Genomic DNA, 20,956 nt, shown 5'->3' with positions numbered 1-20,956 from the left:
TGCATTTCTTGCATCGATTTAATTATAAATTTGGTTACTTTGTTCTTTCTGTTAGTTTTTTTTCCAGTTTTATCCATGTTTGAGTCCAAATTAAGGTTAAAATCCCCTCCTATTAGTATGTTCCATTGCGTATCTGCTATGTTCAAAAAGATATCTTGCATACATTTTTGATCTTCTTCATTAGGTGAATATACATTAAGTAAATTCCAAAATTTTGAATATATCTGACATTTTATCATTACATATCTCCCTGCTGGATCTATTATTTCCTCTTCTATTTTGATTGGTACATTTTTATTGATTAATATAGCTACTCCTCTGGCTTTTGAATTATATGATGCTGCTGTTACATGTCCTATCCAATCTCTCTTTAATTTCTTGTGTTCCACTTCAGTTAGATGTGTTTCTTGTACGAATGCTATATCAATTTTTTTCTTTTTTCAGTAAATTTAACAGTTTCTTCCTTTTGATTTGGTTATGTATTCCATTAATATTTAAAGTCATATAGTTCAACATAGCCATTTCATACTTTGTTTATCTTTCCTTTCCGTTTCCTCATCACCACCCTCCCTTCTTATCCATTTCTGCTTTCTTTTTTTGAACACATTATAAGACAACATTTCTAAAACATAAAATATTTCCACTATTCCCATATCTAAAATTCCTTTAACCCCAATAGTCCCTCCTCTCTCTGAGTTACCCTTTGTCCCTTGTCGGGCAACCACATCTCCCCTTTCCATTTGGATTTGCGAATCCACTCGCGTGTCAACTGATTTCGCAGTGACTGTAATTCTTCCCCACCCAGCCCCCCCAGAAAAGATTTTAATCTTCATATATAACAAAGGTCACTCTCTTAATTCCCTCCTTACTTCCTTTCTTCCCTTTCTTTCCCTTCTTAGTTCTTACCTATACTCTATTTTTTATATCTACACATACATATAGTTTGTTGTCATTTTTGTTCCTGTTACATCTCTTCATCTCTCTGTCTGCTTTGTAGTTGTTCTGCAAATTTTCGTGCTTCTTCCGGATCCAAGAATAGTTTGTTTTGCTGCTCTGGAATAACTATGTTAAGTACCGCTGGGTATTTTAACATAAATTTATAACCTTTTTTCCATAGGGTCGTTTTTGCTGCATTGACCTCCTTCCTCTTCTTCAGGACTTATATCTGGATAGAAAAAAAATTTTTGACCCTTGTATTCCAGTGCTTTTTTGTCTTCTCTTATTTTTTTCATTGCCTTCTCCAATATATTTTCTCTTGTTGTATATCTTAGGAATTTTACTAGAATGGATCTTGGTTTTTGTTGTGGTTGTGGTTTAGGGGCTAATGTTCTGTGTGCCCTTTCTATTTCCATTTCTTCCTGTAATTCTGGTCTTCCTAGGACCCTGGGGATCCATTCTTTTATAAATTCTTTCATATTTTTGCCTTCTTCATCTTCCTTAAGGCCCACTATCTTTATATTGTTTCTTCTATTATAATTTTCCATTATATCTATCTTCTGAGCTAACAACTCCTGTGTTTCTTTAACTTTTTTATCAGATTCTTCTAATTTCTTTTTTAAGTCATCTACTTCCATTTCTATGGCTGTTTCTCGTTCTTCCACCTTGTCTTCTCTTTTTCCTATATCTGTCATGATCATCTCTAATCTATTCACTTTTTCTTCTGTACTTTTTATTCTTCTTTTTATTTCACTGAATTCTTGTGACTGCCATTCTTTTACTGTTTCCATATATTCTTTAAAAAAATATATCCATGTACTTGCCCTTCCCTTCATCTTCCATTTCTCTGTGTTCTTCCTCCTCTTCTTCTGAGTCCACTCCAGAATCTGTGTCCTTTACCTCTGTCTCTTCTGGTTTTCTTGTTGGGTTATTTGTTTTATTTTGTTGGGTATTTTTGGTCTTCTTATTTTTATTAGAAGTGTCTTGGTGTTGGTCTTCTTCCTCTGGGTTGGTCATCTGTTGTTTCTTTGATTTCTTATTTTTATTCTCTTCCTTCTTGTTCTCATTATTTTCTATGTTTTCCTCTTGCTGTTGTATTGTAGTCGCCTGTTTCAGCTGTGGAGATCGACTCCTCAGCTGGTCCCCCCTCCCGCCAGTGTTATATTTGTCATGCGCGGTTGCGCACTTTTGTTTTGCTCCGTGAGCCATTTTTGTAGTCCCGAGTTCGGGGCTTCGACTGACCTCAGGGAGCGGGCTTCTCTCTCCACGGCGGGCCTCCTCGTACAGGTAAAGCCTTCACCTTCTTCTTCCGACGTCTTTCCTTCTTCTTTTCTTCCTGTTATTTTTGGTTTTTCTGTCTTCGCTGCCATTTTCTCCACACTTTTACTTTCACTTTGTTATGGTTTTTATGTTTGTGCCTTTGTTTTTTATCTATCTTTTTTTTAACTTTTCTGGAGAGGGCTGGAGTTCCCCTACCGGCCACTACTCCATCACGTGACTCCTGAATGATTTTGCAATTTAATGCAACACTTCCTTATTCTTCTGATTGAATTTCATAATTATGGCCTGTGCATCTCACAAAGGATTGAACTTTAACTTTATCAGCACTTTATAGCCTTTCCAGGGGATTGTATCATGAAATCATAAAACATTTATGACACCAAGGGCCATTCGTGTTGATCAAAAAAAGTACTCCAGACTTTCTTCCACCTTTGAACATTAGGACTATAGTCCTTTGCTACAGCTCTTCACGTACACTTTCAAGAATTGTTTAAATGTATTTTTTTTATTTCTGTCTTACCACACTTTCAGGCAGTGAATTCCTGACTCCCACCACTTCATGCTTTAAATTTTAAATTGAGGCATACTGCACGGTAACAGGCCCTTCTGGCCCATGAATCCGAGCTGCCCAGTTACACCCAATTGACCTACAACTCCTGGAATGTTTTGAAGGGTTGGAGGAAACCATGCAGACACGGGGAGAAAGTACAATCTCTTTACAGACACCATCGGATTCGAAACCAGGTTGCTAGCGCTGTAACTGTGTGGTGCTAACTGTGATGTCCTGAGATGTTCTCCCATTTCTTTTCCACCAACTGCTTTAACAATGCCTGCTCAGAAATTTTTTTTTTTAAGTTTCCAGGTCCTTCATTATTTTTCTTTTTAAAATATTTTTATTGAGTTTTACATATAAATCCTACATACAAAGTCTCTAATATAACAAACAACAGGCCATATGTATCACAAATATTAAATATAAAAACCAAATATGCCAGTCAAACAAGCTGATTGTCTAAAATATTTGATCATTTAACAACATTTCTTTACAACATTAAACTCTGTCGATATAGCAATTAACCGTCTATCTCTTTCTCCTAATAATTCTGGATAGAAAATAAGTCAGACTACATTAGACAATCCCTTGATTTAAACAAAAGATAAATTCTGTCTTATTTATGACAACCAGATTTAAACCCATATCCTTCATTATTTTTGTATGGCTTAATTAAGTTTTCTCTTCATCTCCTCCATTCCGAGAAAACCGCCTTGGCTTGGCCACGTTTCTTCACCTCCACCACTTTGCAATCCTAGGAACAGCTTTGTAAATTTCCTCGGCAGCACCTCTCGTGCAATCATTTAAGTTTAGACCAACCTTTTTTTTCCACTCACATCCATTACTAACCACAGAGCACCTATGGCATCCTATTACCTGTGAGTGGAAAGGTGAGAACCACTGTCCTATGGAGTACACAGAACTTAAGCTGTGGCCTAACCGTATTGATCCTGAGTATAGCTCAAACAATTCACCTGTCTGTTCATAGTGCAGGGGTTGAAGGGAGATGGAAATGCGCACTGGAGTTACTAATACAGTGGTTCTCAACATTTCTTTCCACTCACATACCACCTTAAGTAATCCCTTACTATGCATAGGAGAACTATTGTATTAATACAAATGGGGTCTTGCAGGTTACTTTGGAGCAGGGTTAAAAAATCCAGATTCCAAGTGGGTGTGAAGACAGCTATTTCATTGAAATTAGTCTGGATGCATTCCACGGACAGAAACTGTATCTCAACTCCTCTTTAATGAACCAATTGCAAAAATTACAGTTTCTCTTTCACTGACTGTGGACATGCCATTTCCAAACTCTGCTCATTGCACTCGAAATCCAGGTCTTCCATCTAATTTCATCATTATACTTTGAATTGATTGCACACAAGTTCACAGTCCCTGTCTTTTTAATTTTCATACAAAAATATAGCTACCGATTGTAGAGCTCGTCGAAAGAACCAAAGACTTGTTGATCCAAACCAAGGCTTTTATTAGCAAAAGACAGGAGCTCTTCACAGGTGGCCGACCAGTCCGGAATGATCCGACCTGGCTAGGGACACAACCCTTTAAGGCCCAGACAAGAGGTGTGACTTAGCTCTCAGCCAATCGCTGTAAGCACAGTCTAGATACAGTAACTATATACACTATGTACATTGGTGATAGATCTGTACTATCACATTCACCCCTTCTTGGAGACCCTGGGAAAAAAAAAACAAAAACGAGGGAGAGAATGAAAGGAAGGGCTAGGTCAAGGACTGTAGCGGTCAGGGGGTCTGACCATCCGGCGTGACCGCCGTGGTGCCGGGATTGGGGTCGCTGGAGTGGTGTCGCCAGCGGGCTCGTCGGGTGCGACTGCTCCGTCGCTCAATTCCCCAGTCGTGTTGTCGGCAGGGTGGCCTGGGTCATTGGGGTGCTGTTGGTCCTTCTTTTGCGGCACGGGGTCTGGAGAATAAGGAGTTGGGGAAGGTTGGGTAGGGGGCTTTGCTGGGTCTACCGCGTCCTGAGCTAGGACCCGCACCGAAACAGTGCCCTCCCGCCCGTCTGGGAACTCAACGTAGGCGTAATGTGGGTTCGCGTGGAGTAGAGTCACTCGGTCGACCAAGGGGTCATTCTTTGAGTGCCGGACGTGGCGTCGCAAAAGGACGGGGCCAGGGACGGTGAGCCATGCCAGTACAGTGGTTCCTGATTCGGATTTCCTCGGGAAAAGGAACATCCTTTCGTGGGGGGTGGCATTTGTTGCAGTACATAGGAGGGAGCGGATGGAGTGTAAGGCACTAGTGAGAACCTCCTGCCAGTGAGAGGTGGGGAGACCTTTAGACCGGAGAGCCAGTGTAACCGCTCTCCATATGGTGGCATTCTCCCTCTCGACCTGGCCGTTACCGCGTGGGTTATAGCTCGTGGTCCTGCTTGAAGCAATACCACACTCCAGAAGGTATTGTCGCAGCTCTGCACTCATGAATGAGGACCCCCTATCACTGTGGATGGAATTGGGGTACCCGAAGATGGCGAAAATACTGTGATGGGCCTGTATCATTGAGGTGGCAGTGGTGTCTGGGCAGGCCACAGCGAATGGGAAGCGGGAGTACTCGTCGATGGCTGTAAGGATGTAGGTATTACGGTTGGTCTACGCTAAGATGCTCGAAGGGGCGGGTGGCTTTGATAACGTGGGAGTTATCCGGACGGAAGAAGTGGGGCTTGCATTCAGCGCACACCGAACAGGCTCGGGTCATGGAGCGAATCTCCTCGACTGTGTAGGGTAAGTTGCGCGCCTTGACAAAGTGAGCAAACCTAGTGACCCCTGGATGACAGAGCGCCTCATGGAGTTTCCGTAGTCTGTCCATCTGTATGCTGGCGCACGTCCCCCTGGAGAGCGCGTCAGGCGGGTCGTTGAGCTTACCAGGCATGTCATAGTTAAAGGTGGAGAGTTCGATTCTCCATCTGGCGATTTTGTCATTTTTTATCTTACCACGCTGGGTGTTGCTGAACATGAAGGAGACCGCGCGTTGATCAGTCAACAGTGTAAAGTGCCTCCCAGCGAGGTAATGTCTCCAACGACGCACCGCTTCAACTATGGCCTGGGCCTCCTTCTCGATCGAGGAGTGTCTACTCTCCGGACCCTGGAGGGTTCTGGAGAAGAAGTCTACAGGCCGACCGGCCTGGTTCAAGGTGGCTGCCAGGGCGAAGTCGGATGCATCGCTCTCGACATGAAACGGGACAGACTCATCGATCGCGTGCAGCGTCGCAGCAGCGATGTCGGATTTGATTCGATCGAAAGCCGCTGTGGCTCTTTCGACGAGCTCTACAATTTTATTAGCAAAAGACCGGAGCTCTTCACAGGTGGCCGACCAGTCCGGAATGATCCGACCTGGCTAGGGACACAACCCTTTAAGGCCCAGACAATAGGTGTGGCTTAGCTCTCAGCCAATCGCTGTAAGCACAGTCTAGATACAGTAACTATATACACTATGTACATTGGTGATAGATCTGTACTATCACACCGATGGAGAGGTATTACACAGCTCACAGCTGGAAACCCATAATCTATTTCAAACAAAGGACTTTGAAACATAACATGATTCAGTATTGGAGCTAATCAATTAATAATACTGCCTTGATTTTCCCATAGATCAGGGGTGGGTGGCCAATGGCCACAGCTCGTGAGCCACATGCGGCTCTTTGACATATAATGTGTGGCTCACAGAAATATGTTGGCTGAAACAGGAATCGTACGAGCCAGTGCTCATGATGGTAGTGTTAGTCGGGGGGGGGGGGGCTGAGGGAGACCCCAGTAATCCTCTCTGGCACTCTTATTATACTGTGGATTGACCTCTAATCCAATGCTCTACACATAGATATATTTAAAAATTCTCCTTCATTATTTAACCAATCTTTTTTCCCCAAAAATTACTATTGAATCAGCTTCCAATATCTATTCCCTATCACAGCAATTTATTCAATCTTCTCCTCATTATTCTAATCCTTTTCACTTCAATAATGCATCTTCAAGTTTGCATTCCTCCTCAGTTATGTATCTTCCAGAATTATTTTCTCCTTAATGACCACAACAAACCAATCCTTGAGCAAAGAACAAGTCTCTAGAGTCTAGACAACTCACTGGGTTAAACGTTGGTCATGCAGTTTCTATAAAAACACAATGCTGGAGAAATTCAGCACGTAAAACAAAGATAAAGATTCATTACCAACATCAAGATATCCTTGAGGAAGGGCTCAACCCCGAAATGTTGCATATATATCTTTTCTTTGCTATATAAAGTACACTGTTTGACCAGCTGAGTTTCTCCAGCTTTGTGTTTCTACTGCAGACTTTCCTGTTTCAGCAGTTTCTGTGGCGGAGGTGGGGGAAGAATTATCGACATTTCAGGCCAAGACACTGCGTCAGGGCTAAGAGTGGAAAAGATGGCCAGTATGAAGATGAGTGCAGTGATAGGTGGACCGAAGAGGGTAACAGATGATGGGCAGAGGGAGCTCACTGGGAGAGGGAGAGGGATGGAGTTAGGAACCTAATTCATTGGCAATTATCCCCAACCCCTCATCTTGAGAGGATTGCCTTTTTGATTGCAACCTCTCTCCTGCTACGTCACATTTTAAATCCTTCAAACCTCTGGCACCATCCATATAATCAAGGACTGGAAGCTTGTGCCTAGAAGCTCCTTGATTTATTCTCTTTCTCCTCTTAAAAACTTGATAATCTAATTTTGTTTGGAAATGCCAGCTGTTCTGTACCGCACTCCCTTTAAACTCACCTATTTCTGAGCTCCTTATAAACTCACTGGGGCCCCATTCCTACACTCATGAAAGTTGTCATAGCTCCATTCCTGCACTGTTTACAAGTAATGAGAGTTATATAGTCAGGCACCATGGCTATGGTGACCATTGCATTTATAGTACTACTATTTCCATGCACTTGGTCCATGGTCTTCTAGAGCTTGTGGAATGCTTCTTAACTGGCAGCTAGACTTTGTGAGGTTTTTGAGGAGATTCATCACCAAAACCTCTCAAAAACTTCTGCAGGTGTACCATGGAGGGCGTTCTGGCTGGTTGCATCACTGCCTGGTATGGAGGCGCCAACGCTCAGGACTAGAATTAACACCAGAGGGTTGTTGACTCGGCCTGCAACATCATGAGTGCAGACTTCACTCCATCGAGGACATCTCCATGAAGCAAGTGTCTTAAAAAAGCAGCCTCCATCCTCAAAGTCCCCCGCAATCAAGGCCATGCCCTCTTTACTCTGCTATCGTCGGAAAAAGGTAAAACACTCAGCGGCACAAGGACAACTTCTTCCCCTCTGCAATCAGATTCCTGAATGAACAATGAACCAGACACAGCCTGACTTTGATTTTTCATGCATTATTTTTATTTAATTTGTAAGATGGTTTATATAAATGTTTGCACTGTGACGCTGCTGCGAAACAACGCATTTCACGACAATAAATTCTTATTCTGAAATACTACGAGAGCGTCTGCGTCCACCATCTCCACAGGCAGCGAGTTCTAGATTCCGGCCAATCACTGTATGAAAAAATAATTCCTGTCAGATCCTCTCTAAAATTCCTATGTCCTCTTGTTTTAAACACCTCTGCCATAGGAGAAAAGATTCTTATTATCTACCCTGACTATCTCCCACATAATTTTGTATACTCTGTCGATTCATTGAGTTCAGTAAAAACACACCAAAATGCTGGAGGAACTCAGCCGGTCTTTCAGCATCCATAGGAGACAAAGATACATTTTTCTTTCTTTTATTGGGTTTGTGGATCTTGGGTAGAGGCTGGGATACAATAAGGTGGGAGGCCAGGCCAGGGAGGTGACCGGAGGTGATGAGTTCAGAGATGATGTGTGGTACAGTGATTTGATGAGTTTTGGTGGGGTCCTGCTGGAGGGGTAAGTAAGAGGAGGTTGTCATGATAATGAATATGTATGAGATGTACCGGAAGTCACGTGGTAGGAGAGAGAGATAAGAACACAAGCAGGAGAACAAAGGAAACGGGAAAATAAAGCCACTGAGAAGTTTACCTGATAAAACTTGTGTTTAATGTTTTATTAACTTCACATTTCGGGCCACAAATGTGACATTGGTGATGAGGATGAAAGAAGCTTGAAGAAAATTAAAGACTAAACAAGATTACAGACGTTTGCAGACAACTTCAAGGTGATAAGAATTTTCTCTTTGACTCAGTACTTTTGGGGCTGGAATATTTCCTCATGGCTGGGGCAGACGGTGACTTTCTAACACATAGTGGAATTGCTCATTTTGACCCAACGGGTGATGCAAGCACTGTAAGTGTGAAGTGGAAGGCGTGGCTGGAAGAATTTGAATCCTACGCCGACAGTCGTGGCCTATTTCTAGATACCGGTACAGTTGAACAAAAAGCGCAGAGAAGGGCGTTACTTCTTTTCACTGCTGGACCTGCAGTTCGGGAAACATTTAAGACACTTTTGAATACTGGAAGAAAGGATGAGTACCGGAAAGCGGTAGATGCATTAAATGCACACTATGTAGTGACACCGAATGCTACATTTCAACGCCATTTGTTTCGAAGAACGAGACAAGAAGATGGCCAGACAATTGCTCAGTACGTGACGAGACTACGCCAGCTAGCTGTTGGATGCAATTACATGCCAGCTGATTTGGACAACCAATTATTGGATCAAGTCGTACAGCACTGCAGATCAGATAAACTCAGAAGACGTCTACTGGAAAGAGGGAGTGAGTTGGAACTCACCGATGCTTTAACCATTGCTGCTGCATTAGAGGCTGTTGAAGGGCAATTTCATACCATGACCCTGAAAGACAACTCAAGCCAGCAAATTAAGAGGCTCTCACATCGCCATAATCAGCCAAGATACACGTCGACACAGGACGTGGAGTGTTATCGATGTGGAAACCGAGGTCACTTTGGAAAAGACCCATATTGCCCGGCCAAAGGCAAAGTTTGCAGAAAGTGTGGATGTAAAGACCACTTTGCAAAGAAGTGCAAAAGCAAGTCTAATGCAGACCAGAAGAGGAAGAGTACAACTTCCAAAGACAAAGCCTGGGGGAAAGGAAAGTATCCTGGAAAGAAAGATACCATTCGCCAGATAGACAGTGACGATGATGATACCCAGGAGGAACAGAGTTGTTACCAATTTACGTTGAATGAAGTATGTCATGAGAAGGTCCCAGTGATCATTGGTGGAGTGACAGTGCAGGTCATTGTAGACTCAGGCAGTGACAGTAATGTGATTGATCGACATTTATGGGAGAAGTTGAAAAGGAAAAAGATCATCTGTACCTCAAAGAAGTGTTCCAAGAAACTGTATCCATACACAGCAACCAAGCCATTGCAGACCATTGGATGTTTTACTGCAACTGTTGAAGCAGGAGATAAGTACACCGAAGCAGAGTTTATGGTCATAGAAGAGAGGGGAGAACCATTGCTGAGTAGAAGCACAGCGCAAGACCTGGCAATACTTTATATTGGAGCTTGTGTCAATTCAATTCAGTCATACGAGGATATGAAGCAAGAATTCCCCGCAGTCTTCCAAGGAGTAGGAAAGCTGAAAGGTCGACAATTGAAGCTAGTGGTAGATGAAACGGTCAAACCCAAGGCACAACCAATGCGCCGAACTCCGTTTGGACTTCATGGGAAAGTCGAAGCCAAAATTAAAGAATTGATCGAACAAGACATTATTGAACCGGTGGAACATTCGACACAATGGGTCAGTCCCGTAGTGATTGTGCCCAAACCAAAGGGTGACATAAGACTATGTGTTGACATGAGAATGGCCAATGAAGCTATAATTAGGGAACAACACCCTATACCAACAGTGGAGGAAATACTTCAAGAACTAACTACCAGCAAGGTATTCTCAAAAATTGATCTGAAATGGGGCTATCATCAATTAGAGCTGGATCCAGGTTCCCGAGATGTAACAACATTTGTGACTCACTGTGGATTGTATCGTTACAAGAGACTATCATTTGGAATTAATGCAGCTTCGGAGATCTACCAGTATGAAATCCATCAAGTGATTCAAGGCATTCCTGGAGTTGCCAACATTTCTGACGACATCATAGTTCATGCACCAACGAAGGAAGAGCATGACAAATGGTTGAGGCGTGTACTATCTAGACTACAGGAGGCAGGCCTTACCGTGAATGGAAACAAGTGCCAGTTCGATGTGTCAGAAATGGACTTCATGGGACACAGACTTACACGGGAAGGACTAAACCCTGCAGAGGCCAAGGTGAAAGCTATTGCAGAGGCACGTGCACCTCAGAATGCAACAGAGGTGAGGAGTTTCCTGGGATTGGTCAATTTTTGTGCAAAGTTCATTCCTAATTTCGCTACAGTGGCAGAACCACTAAGGAAACTAACCAGGAAAGGTGTACCATTTCATTTTGGATCTGAGCAGAAGAAAGCGTTCACAGCGCTGAAGCAAAGCCTGACAGATGCAAAAACTCTTGGATATTACGATCCGGCGGCATCAACCAAAGTCATAGCGGATGCCAGCCCGGTTGGTTTAGGAGCCGTGTTGGTCCAGATGCATGTTGGAGGACCAAGAATCATTGCCTATGCCAGCAGATCGTTATCAGATGTGGAAAGAAGATACTCTCAGACAGAGAAAGAAGCACTCAGACTTGAGAGTGCCTGTGAGAGGTTCCATGCATATTTATACGGCATTGAATTTGAACTCATCACATATCATAAGCCATTAGAGGTGATCTATGCACCTAGATCCAAACCATGTGCCAGAATAGAGAGATGGGTACTCAGACTACAACCCTACAAATATAAAGTAATCCACATTGCAGGGAAAACAAACATTGCAGATCTGCTGTCCAGATTGGTGAAGGATGGTGGTCCACAATCCAAGTCAGAATTGGGAACATAAACAGAGAGCTTTGTACGCTTCGTAGCTATTCAGTCGACACCGAAAGCTGTGACTACGAAGGAAGTCGAGAGAGAATCCGAACGTGATCCAGAACTCATGGAAGTAAGAGAATGCATACAGAGTGGACAATGGGACAAGTGTACTCACAAGGCTTACATTCACATTAGAGACGAACTTTGTTGCATCGGTCAGTGTGTATTAAGAGGTTGCAGATTGGTGATACCGCAAAGATTGAGACCGAAGATCGTATCCTTAGCGCATGAAGGACACCTAGGTATTGTTGGTACCAAGCAAAACCTCAGGACCAAGGTATGGTGGCCAGGTTGTGATAAAGACGCAGAGAAATTTGTTAAAACTTGTCACGGATGTCAAATCACAAGTAGGAGTAATCCGCCAGAACCGATCCGGAGTACGCAACTTCCGACAGGACCATGGATCGACGTAGCTGTTGATTTTCTTGGACCTTTACCGACGGGTGAATCAATTATGGTAGTGATAGATTACTACAGCAGATACTATGAGTACGTGGTGTTGAAGTCCACAACCACTGAAAAAACAATACAAGCGTTAGCAGAGATATTCGCAAGATATGGATTACCTGTTACATTATACTCTGACAATGGTCCACAATTCATTTCAGAGACATTTGCGGAATACATGAGGACCACAGGTATCCACCATCATAAAATAACTCCGAAATGGCCACAAGCCAACAGAGAAGTAGAGAGACAAAATCAGTCCATTGAAAAACGATTGAGGATTGCACACGCTGAAGGACAAAATTGGCGAGAAGCATTGCTATCTTATGTGGCTGTCTATCGAGCAACGCCTCATGCAACCACTGGAAAAAGTCCTGCAGAAGCATTTTTTGGGAGAAAAATCCGCACAAAAATGCCAGAAATAAAGGAAATCCGAGACGACCAGGAGATGAGGGACCACGATGCTGAAAAGAAAGGTGCAGCAAAGCTGTACACAGATTCGAAACGTGGAGCCAAGTATTCAGACATCATGCCAGGAGATAATGTTCTAGTGAGGCATGAAACTGGTGGTAAGCTAGACACACCTTATTACCATCAACCCTATACTGTCGTATCCAGAAGTGGCAGTATGGTGACAGTCAAGTCTCCGACTGGAGTCCTGTATAAGAAAAATGTATCAGGTGTAAAAAGGTACCAGTCCAGAGATACATCGAGCAAAGAGGTTGAAAGGCCAATACGAGATGCTGAAACTGAGAGACCTGATGATGTTCCAGGGGCAGTTACCAGCACTCCTGATGAAGTGACTAGAGCGCCAGAAACACCCGAAGCCGTGGCGAGCAGTATTTTCGACGCTGAGAGTGAACAACCGAGAAGCGACGACAATATCGCAGGCAGGCCGAAACGAAACCGGAAAGTGCCCAAACGATACGAAGACTTTGTGCCATAGTTTTAATAAGAACTTTTGGACAGTATTTAATCTTATATCATAAAGTGCATGTATGAGTGCTGTAGGAAGTAAATTTTATGTAGTTGAGTTATAGTATTACCATTAGTTACGATGTTTGTATGTTTCCGAGGGATATTGGTAAGTGAAGGTAAAGTTTATTTCTGATTAAAGGAGGGATGTCATGATAATGAATATGTATGAGATGTACCGGAAGTCACGTGGTAGGAGAGAGAGATAAGAACACAAGCAGGAGAACAAAGGAAACGGGAAAATAAAGCCACTGAGAAGTTTACCTGGTAAAACTTGTGTTTAATGTTTTATTAACTTCACATTTCGGGCCACAAATGTGACAGAGGTGTTTGAGAGTTGTTGTCTAGCTTCGACTAGATAGAGGTCAGTGTTCCAGACCACAACAGCACCACTCTTGCCTGCGGGTTTGATGGTGAAGTTCGGATTGGTGCAGAGAGAGTAGAGGGCCAAGCATTCCAAGGGGGTGAGATTGGAATGAGGGGAGTAGTGAAGCCGGTACGGTTGACGCCACAGCTGCAATAAGAAATATAAAGGTCCAGAGAAGGCAGAAGACTGGAATGAGGACTCCAGGAGAAGAAAGGTTTAAAGTGGGAGAAGGGATCTGTAGTGGTTGGGGGTGGGGTGGGAGGGGTGGAGAACCACGATTTGGAAGTAGGCATGGAGATGGAGTTCAGCATCATGGTGTGTGCAGAACTCATTGAGGTGTGGTCAAAGGGGGCTGAAGGTGAGGCCTCTACTGAGGATGAAGCATTCAGTCTCTGAGAGAAGAAGGTCGGAGGGAGTGGTGAATACAAGGCAGGGGTTAGGTTCAATGGGGTGGAGAGAGTCTGGGAGGGGAGGAGAATGGGGTGGAGGGTAGGAAGGGTCCAAGGGTTGGAGGGGAAGGTTGAGAAAATCTAAGGGAGAGAGTCCTGTGAACTCCCAGATTGAGTTATATGGCATAGAAACCAGTCCATCTCATTTATCTTCCTGGCTAATCCCATCTGCCTGCATTTTGCCCATATCTCTTTAAAACCAACAAGCCATAAATCCATAAGACATCAGAGTAGAGACAGGCTATTCAGCCCCTCAAATCTGCCCTGCTATTTAATCATTGGCTGATCCATTTTTCGACTCAACCCCACTGCCTGGTCTTCTCCCTTCTGCCCTGCTAATCAAGAACCTATCAATCTCTATCTTGAATACACCCAATGACATGTCCTCCACAACCACCTGTGGCAATAAATTCCAAAGATTTACCACTCTCTAGCTGAAGAAATTCCTTTGCATCTCTGTTCTAAGCAGACCACTTTCAATCCTGAAATTATGCCCTCTTGTCCGAGACTGCCCCCATGGGAAACAACTTTCTACATCAACTTTGTCCACGCCTTTCAACATCAAAGTATTGGCCATAACCTGATACAATACCCAATCCGGTAAAGTAGCGGATGGCAAAGCTTCTCTCCCAGAGGAACTCAACACCTTCTTCGTCCAATTTGATGAAAGAAACAGTGAAGAGAGCCACCCCTCCACGCCCCTACATCCCCTGATGATCTCATCCCGTCCATATCTGAGGATTACGTGCATACTGCCTTCAGGAGAGTGAATCCGAAGAAACGATCTGTCTTGGATGGAGTACCTGGCCAATTAATAGGCTCTGCCATCTTGGGCGCAGACCACGAGGTTGTGGGATCTCAAATAAAACCACCGTCGGCTCCTTCGATGTTCAAAGCCTTTGTGGACCCAACGGCAGTCGAATGGGTGGCTGGACCTCGCAGGAGTGCTGCATCTCCATTCCCTCACTCCCCGCAAGTCTGCACCAGCGGCAGCACTGCGTTACAGCAGCTCTGCCAGGGCTGGCATCTTCGCATTACCATATATGTTTAATTATTGATACCGTGTATATTGTAGTGAAACCACTATTGTATATACCTTGCAGACGATGCCGCTTTAGTTGCCCATTCAGAGCCAGCTCTTCAGCGCTTGACGTCCTGCATTGCGGAAACTGCCAAAATGTTTGGCCTGGAAGTCAGCCTGAAGAAAACTGAGGTCCTCCATCAGCCAGCTCCCCACCATGACTACCAGCCCCCCCACTTCTCCATCGGGCACACAAAACTCAAAACGGTCAACCAGTTTACCTATCTCGGCTGCACCATTTCATCAGATGCAAGGATCGACAATGAGATAGACAACAGACTCGCCAAGGCAAATAGCGCCTTTGGAAGACTACACAAAAGAGTCTGGAAAAACAACCAACTGAAAAACCTCACAAAGATAAGCGTATACAGAGCCGTTGTCATACCCACACTCCTGTTCGGCTCCGAATCATGGGTCCTACGGCTCCTAGAACGCTTCCACCAGCGTTGTCTCCGCTCCATCCTCAACATCCATTGGAGCGCTTTCATCCCTAACGTCGAAGTACTCGAGATGGCAGAGGTCGACAGGATCGAGTCCACGCTGCTGAAGATCCAGCTGCGCTGGATGGGTCACGTCTCCAGAATGGAGGACCATCGCCTTCCCAAGATCCTGTTATATGGCGAGCTCTCCACTGGCCACTGTGACAGAGGTGCACCAAAGAAAAGGTACAAGGACTGCCTAAAGAAATCTCTTGGTGCCTGCCACATTGACCACCGCCAGTGGGCTGATAACGCCTCAAACCGTGCATCTTGGCGCCTCACAGTTTGGCGGGCAGCAACCTCCTTTGAAGAAGACCGCAGAGCCCACCTCACTGACAAAAGGCAAAGGAGGAAAAACCCAACACCCAACCCCAACCAACCAATTTTCCCCTGCAACCGCTGCAACCGTGTCTGCCTGTCCCGCATCGGACTTGTCAGCCACAAACGAGCCTGCAGCTGACGTGGACTTTTACCCCCTCCATAAATCTTCGTCCGCGAAGCCAAGCCAAAGAAGATATACTTGTCATATGTAAATTACATGTCCTTTCCTGGTTGACCCTGCTCTCTCTGGCCGGCTAGTGAATCCTCTCCTTTCTTTCCCATAAAGGCTGTCGTGCCACAAGTCAGCCCCCAGTTCGAGTCCAGGTCAGTGTGAGCAACCAACACAGGGATGCTGTCCATCTCTTGCAAATAAAAGCCCTCAGTTTTGGCAACTTTCTGTCTTCATGTAATTGATCATGCATCATATCCCCCTCTTTTTGATACATAAATCATATATTTTCATATGATGTGTAAAAGTTGACTCCCCCCCTTTTTTCCCCGGCTTCCCACTGATCTGAGCTCCTGATACCCCAACAGCAGATCCTCGCCCTGGCCACCCACCCAACAGAGCCACCGAAGCCCCAACAATGGATCCATGCCTTGGTCACCGGCCCACCAGAGCTCCCAACCCTCACCTTATCCGTCTGTCAATCTGAGCACCTGATGTCCTGGCCACAGACTCTCTCCTAGGCCCCGGCCACCCGCACATCTGAGCTCCCAATGCCCCTATTGCAGATTCATCACCTGGTCTGGCCGTCTGAGTTCCCAACACCTTGAACGATGCAGTCAAAAATATGGCCTGTGCAAAAGTCAACCATCCCCCCATCCAAAATGTGACCTAAAAATTGGTCCAAAAAAATGTGATGATTTCACAAGTACATACAGTATATTTATGTTAAAAATCGGAATTGTTAACAGGATATTATCGGTACTTCTAATTACATTAATTTATGAAATTGTGTCTGCACCATTCTGCACAGCTGTAATAACAACACCCGAGAGTTTCCCAGGACCCATGATCTATATTACTAAATTATTATGTGACGTTTGTCTTCTGAAATGAATCAACAGCAAATTTAACCCTGTGAGGACCATTGCAGATTGTCTGACTTGATGCTCAAGCAAGTATTTTACAAAGTGAAGGGAGTGAAGTTTAGGGGAAACATTGGCATAATTTTTTTTACGCAGAGAGTTGTGGGTGTCTGGAATGCCTTGCCAGGGGATGGTGGAGTAGGCTGAAACATTAGGGGCATTTACAAGACTCTTAGACAGGCACATGGATGGGTTGGCACAACATCGAGGGCCGAAGGGCCTATACTGTGCTGTGGTGTTCTATGTTCTAGTTAACTTTTACATCATGATGGCCTGGATTTCAGCCTTTAACCAACTTCATCTTATTTTTAAATTATTTTTTATTTTTCACAATATGAACCATATCAACCAAAATATGTACAAACGTTTCTCATTAAATTTACACAGTGGTCTTTTCTTCCTTTTTTCCCCCCTTTCCCTCCCTCCCCTTCAAAACCCATAAATATTCAACATATACAATAAAACCATAAAACAATATCCTCACACAAAGGAAAATAAACAAGAAAAATGCATCATCTATTTATTACACACTGAATCTAGTCGTTTTGTCTTCTTATCATTTTCATTCTCATTTTAGGGGATGGAGGTTGTAGGCAAGCTCTCTCTGAAATGTTCCATGTATGGTTCCCAAATTTGTTCAAACATTGTGACTTTATTTTTTTGAATTATATGTTATTTTTTTCAATGGAATACATTTATTCATTTCTATGTACCATTGCTGTACTCTCATGCTCTCTTCCATTTTCCAAGTTGACATTATACATTTTTTTGCTATTGCTAAGGCTATCATAATAAATCTTTTTTGTGCTTTATCCAATTTGAGGCCTAATTATTTACTTCTTATGTTACTTAGAAGAAAGATCTCTGGTTTTTTTGATATGTTATTTTTTGTAATTTTATTTAGTATCTGATTTAGTTCTTCCCAAAACGTATTCACTTTCGTACATGCTCAAATTGTGTGTATTGCTGTTCCCATTTCCTTCTTACAGCGAAAACATCTATCCGATAATGTTGAATCCCATTTTTTTAATTTTTGAGGAGTAATATATAACCTGTGTAACCAATTATACTGTATCGTGCGTAACCTTGTGTTTATTGTATTCTTCATAGTTCCAGAACATAACTTTCCCCATACTTCATTTTTTATCTTTAGTTCTTTTTCCCACTTCTGCTTAGGTTTATAGTTTATTTCATTTTTCTTATCTTGCAGCTTAATGTACATGTTGGTTATAAATCTTTTAATTATCATTGTGTCTGTACTCACATATTCAAAGCTGCTTCCTTCAGGTAATCTCAAGCTGTTTCCCAATTTATCCTTTAAATAAGCTTTCACTTGATGATATGCAAACATTGTACCATGAATTATTCCATATTTGTACTTCAACAGTTCAAATGTTAATAAATTATTTCCCAAAAAACAATTTTCTATTCTTTTGAATCCTTTTCTCTCCCATTCTCTAAAGGAAAGTTTGTCTATTGTAAAAGGGATTAGTGGGTTTTGTGTCAATAAGTATTTTGGTATTTGGTAATTCGTTTTTTTCCTTTCTAAGTGGATCTTCTTCCATATATTAAGTAAATGATGCAATACTGGTGAGCTTTTATATTGCACCAGGTTTTCATCCCACTTATAAAGTATATGTTCCGGTACCTTCTCCCCTATTTTATCTAGTTTTATCTTAGTCCAGTTTGGTTTTTCCCTTGTCTGGTAAAAACCTGATAAATATCTTAATAACCAACTTCATCTTCAGAAGTTCAGCTGCTTGGAGGGACTTTCCCAGATCAGGAATAGTTATGAATAGAAATAATGGGAAATATATAGGGAGTGTGATATTTACTATTTAATTAAATAAAAGCATCAGCCGTGGCACAGAATTCCCATACTATTACTGTAGAAGTCCAAAAATCCAGATGCCAGAAATCCGGAGCACCCGAAAATCTGGACTTTTCAAAAACTCTCAAACTTTTTCAATTTAGGGGGCTTTTATGTGCGTGCGTGCATGTGTAAGTGCCACAGATGCACAGTGGCAACAAGCGACCATATAGTCGCCATTTTGAAACGTGCAATCAAACTGTGACAAAGCTATAATATTGTGTCTTATCATTTACCATATATAGCACACATACTTACAAACACCTGATAATAGATTTTAAAGTAAATAATAAGTGAATTAAAAAAGTACAGTAAAAGTCCTAAAATCCGGACTGCTCAGGGATTGGGACAGTCTGGATTGTGGGATTTTCCAGATTCTCAGGCAATATATCTGTGGTGCGTAAGCAATACACGCACATATGACCGCACTGCACGCATGGATTGCACACTTGTACACATTGCACATATGCATGCAGGCAAAAGCTGAGGGGTTTTAAGTAAGCCAGATTCCCAGGGATTCTAGATTTCTGGCATTTTGGACCTTTACGATACTGCCTGAGAATCCAGAAAATCTGAAAATTCAGACCGACCCAATCCCCGAGCAGTTCAGATTTTTGGACTTCTACTATAAATAAGAGGTTCACGAATTTAATGATGTTCCAGGGACACTAGATCAGGGTGGCCAAACTTGCTTAAGGTAAGACCACAAATGATAAACTTCGGATGTTTGAGAGACACATGACATGAAAAATATTGCATACAGATTTTTATTCTTATGTGCACATTTTGTAACAAAATATTTATATAAATATTAAGAAATACACATACGTAATAATATTTATTCATGTAAATAGTTTTAAACTGCTAATTTTTATTAATTTCAATAATCAAAATTTTGCGGACCAAATTTTTAGAGTAAAATTTAGGAGGTTGATTATTGCACATATACAACTTTTGATTGCGGTAAGTACCTGAGTTGTTCGAGGTGTCAGGAGCTCAGATGGGTGACCGGTAGGGACTGGAGCTCTGATGGGTGGATGGGCTGCCAGGGCCTAGGTGAGAACTCATGGTCAGGGTGTCGGGAGTTTTGGTGTGGGCATCCAGGGCGATGGGAGCTCAGATGGGAGGGCAGGCGGGCAGGGTTTTGTGAGCTTAGACCAGGCGGGCGGCCGGGACTGGATAAAGGTAAAGTTTCCATTATTGTCATGTGGTATCACTTTTAGAGTGTAACATACATGAAATTCTTTAACTTTGCCTACCATAAGGAAGACAGAGTGTTGTCACTTTGTCAAGCCCCCCTCACAGAAATGAGGAATGAACTCATGACCTTGGTTTTACAAGACCAGTGCTCTAACCACTGAGCTATTGGAGGTGGTGTCCAAGGTAGGGCATCGAGAGATTGGATGGGCAGGTGGTCAGGCAACGGGAGCTTGGATAGGCAGGCAACCTAGTCGAGGATCCACAGTCAGGGTGTCGGAGCGTTGGCCGGGACATCAGAAATTTGGATGGGCAGGCGTCCTGGGTGTCGGGAGCTCTGTGGGGAAGGTGGAGCATCAGGAGCTCAGATGGGAGGCCAGCCTGGATCACATTTGCACCCCGCACCACAATCACGTGATCACAAGCCACACCTACTAACACAACCCAGCCAACATATGTCAAAGAGCTGCAAGTGGCTCGTGAGGCATGGTTTGGCCACCCCTGCACTAGACCATCAAAGTCAGGCTGGCATTTTAAAAACAGTTCGGAAACTATGAGACATTAAGTTGAGACTTCAGCATGTTCTGGATAAGCATAACTACACCGCACTGTTGCTCAGTCCAAACTCAAAATTCAGCCCTGAATGACCTCATCAGGTGATTCATCGCTGTTTGTTATATATTGCTACACCCTGTCTCTATTAAGTTCAATACCCTTATATTTAATATTAAGCACATTAGAACATTGTAGTATCTTGAATACGGAGAAAGATTGAGTAGACTGGGACTTTATTCATTGGAGCGTTGAAGGTTGAGAGGGGATTTGATAGAAGTATTTAAAATTATGAGGGGAATAGATCGAGTAGACGTGAATTGGCTGTTTCCCCTGAGGGTAGGGGAGATTGGAACAAGGGGTCATGTTAAGGATTAGGGGGCAAAACTTTAGGAGTAATATAAGAGGATGCTTCTTCACTCAGGGAGCAGT

General features: G+C 43.1%; 1 protein-coding gene across 3 annotated transcripts in view; it reads right to left on the bottom strand.

Annotated features, from left to right (window-relative positions):
* spc24 (SPC24 component of NDC80 kinetochore complex) overlaps window positions 1-20,956 on the bottom strand; it is a 120,751-nt gene that overhangs the window by 49,736 nt on the left and 50,059 nt on the right. The window contains exon 7 of one of the 3 annotated variants that reach the window (XM_069927464.1): window positions 8,278-8,296. The exons of the other annotated variants lie outside the window; for them this stretch is intronic. Coding sequence (XP_069783565.1) covers window positions 8,294-8,296 — 3 coding nt within the window. The 3' untranslated portion in view covers window positions 8,278-8,293. Of the gene's footprint in view, window positions 1-8,277; window positions 8,297-20,956 lie in introns of those variants that run through there. 3 annotated transcript variants of the gene reach the window in all.

Source organism: Narcine bancroftii, chromosome 3 (genome assembly GCF_036971445.1).
Source record: "Narcine bancroftii isolate sNarBan1 chromosome 3, sNarBan1.hap1, whole genome shotgun sequence".
NCBI lineage: Eukaryota > Metazoa > Chordata > Chondrichthyes > Torpediniformes > Narcinidae > Narcine > Narcine bancroftii.
This window is presented reverse-complemented; position numbering and strand designations above follow the sequence as displayed.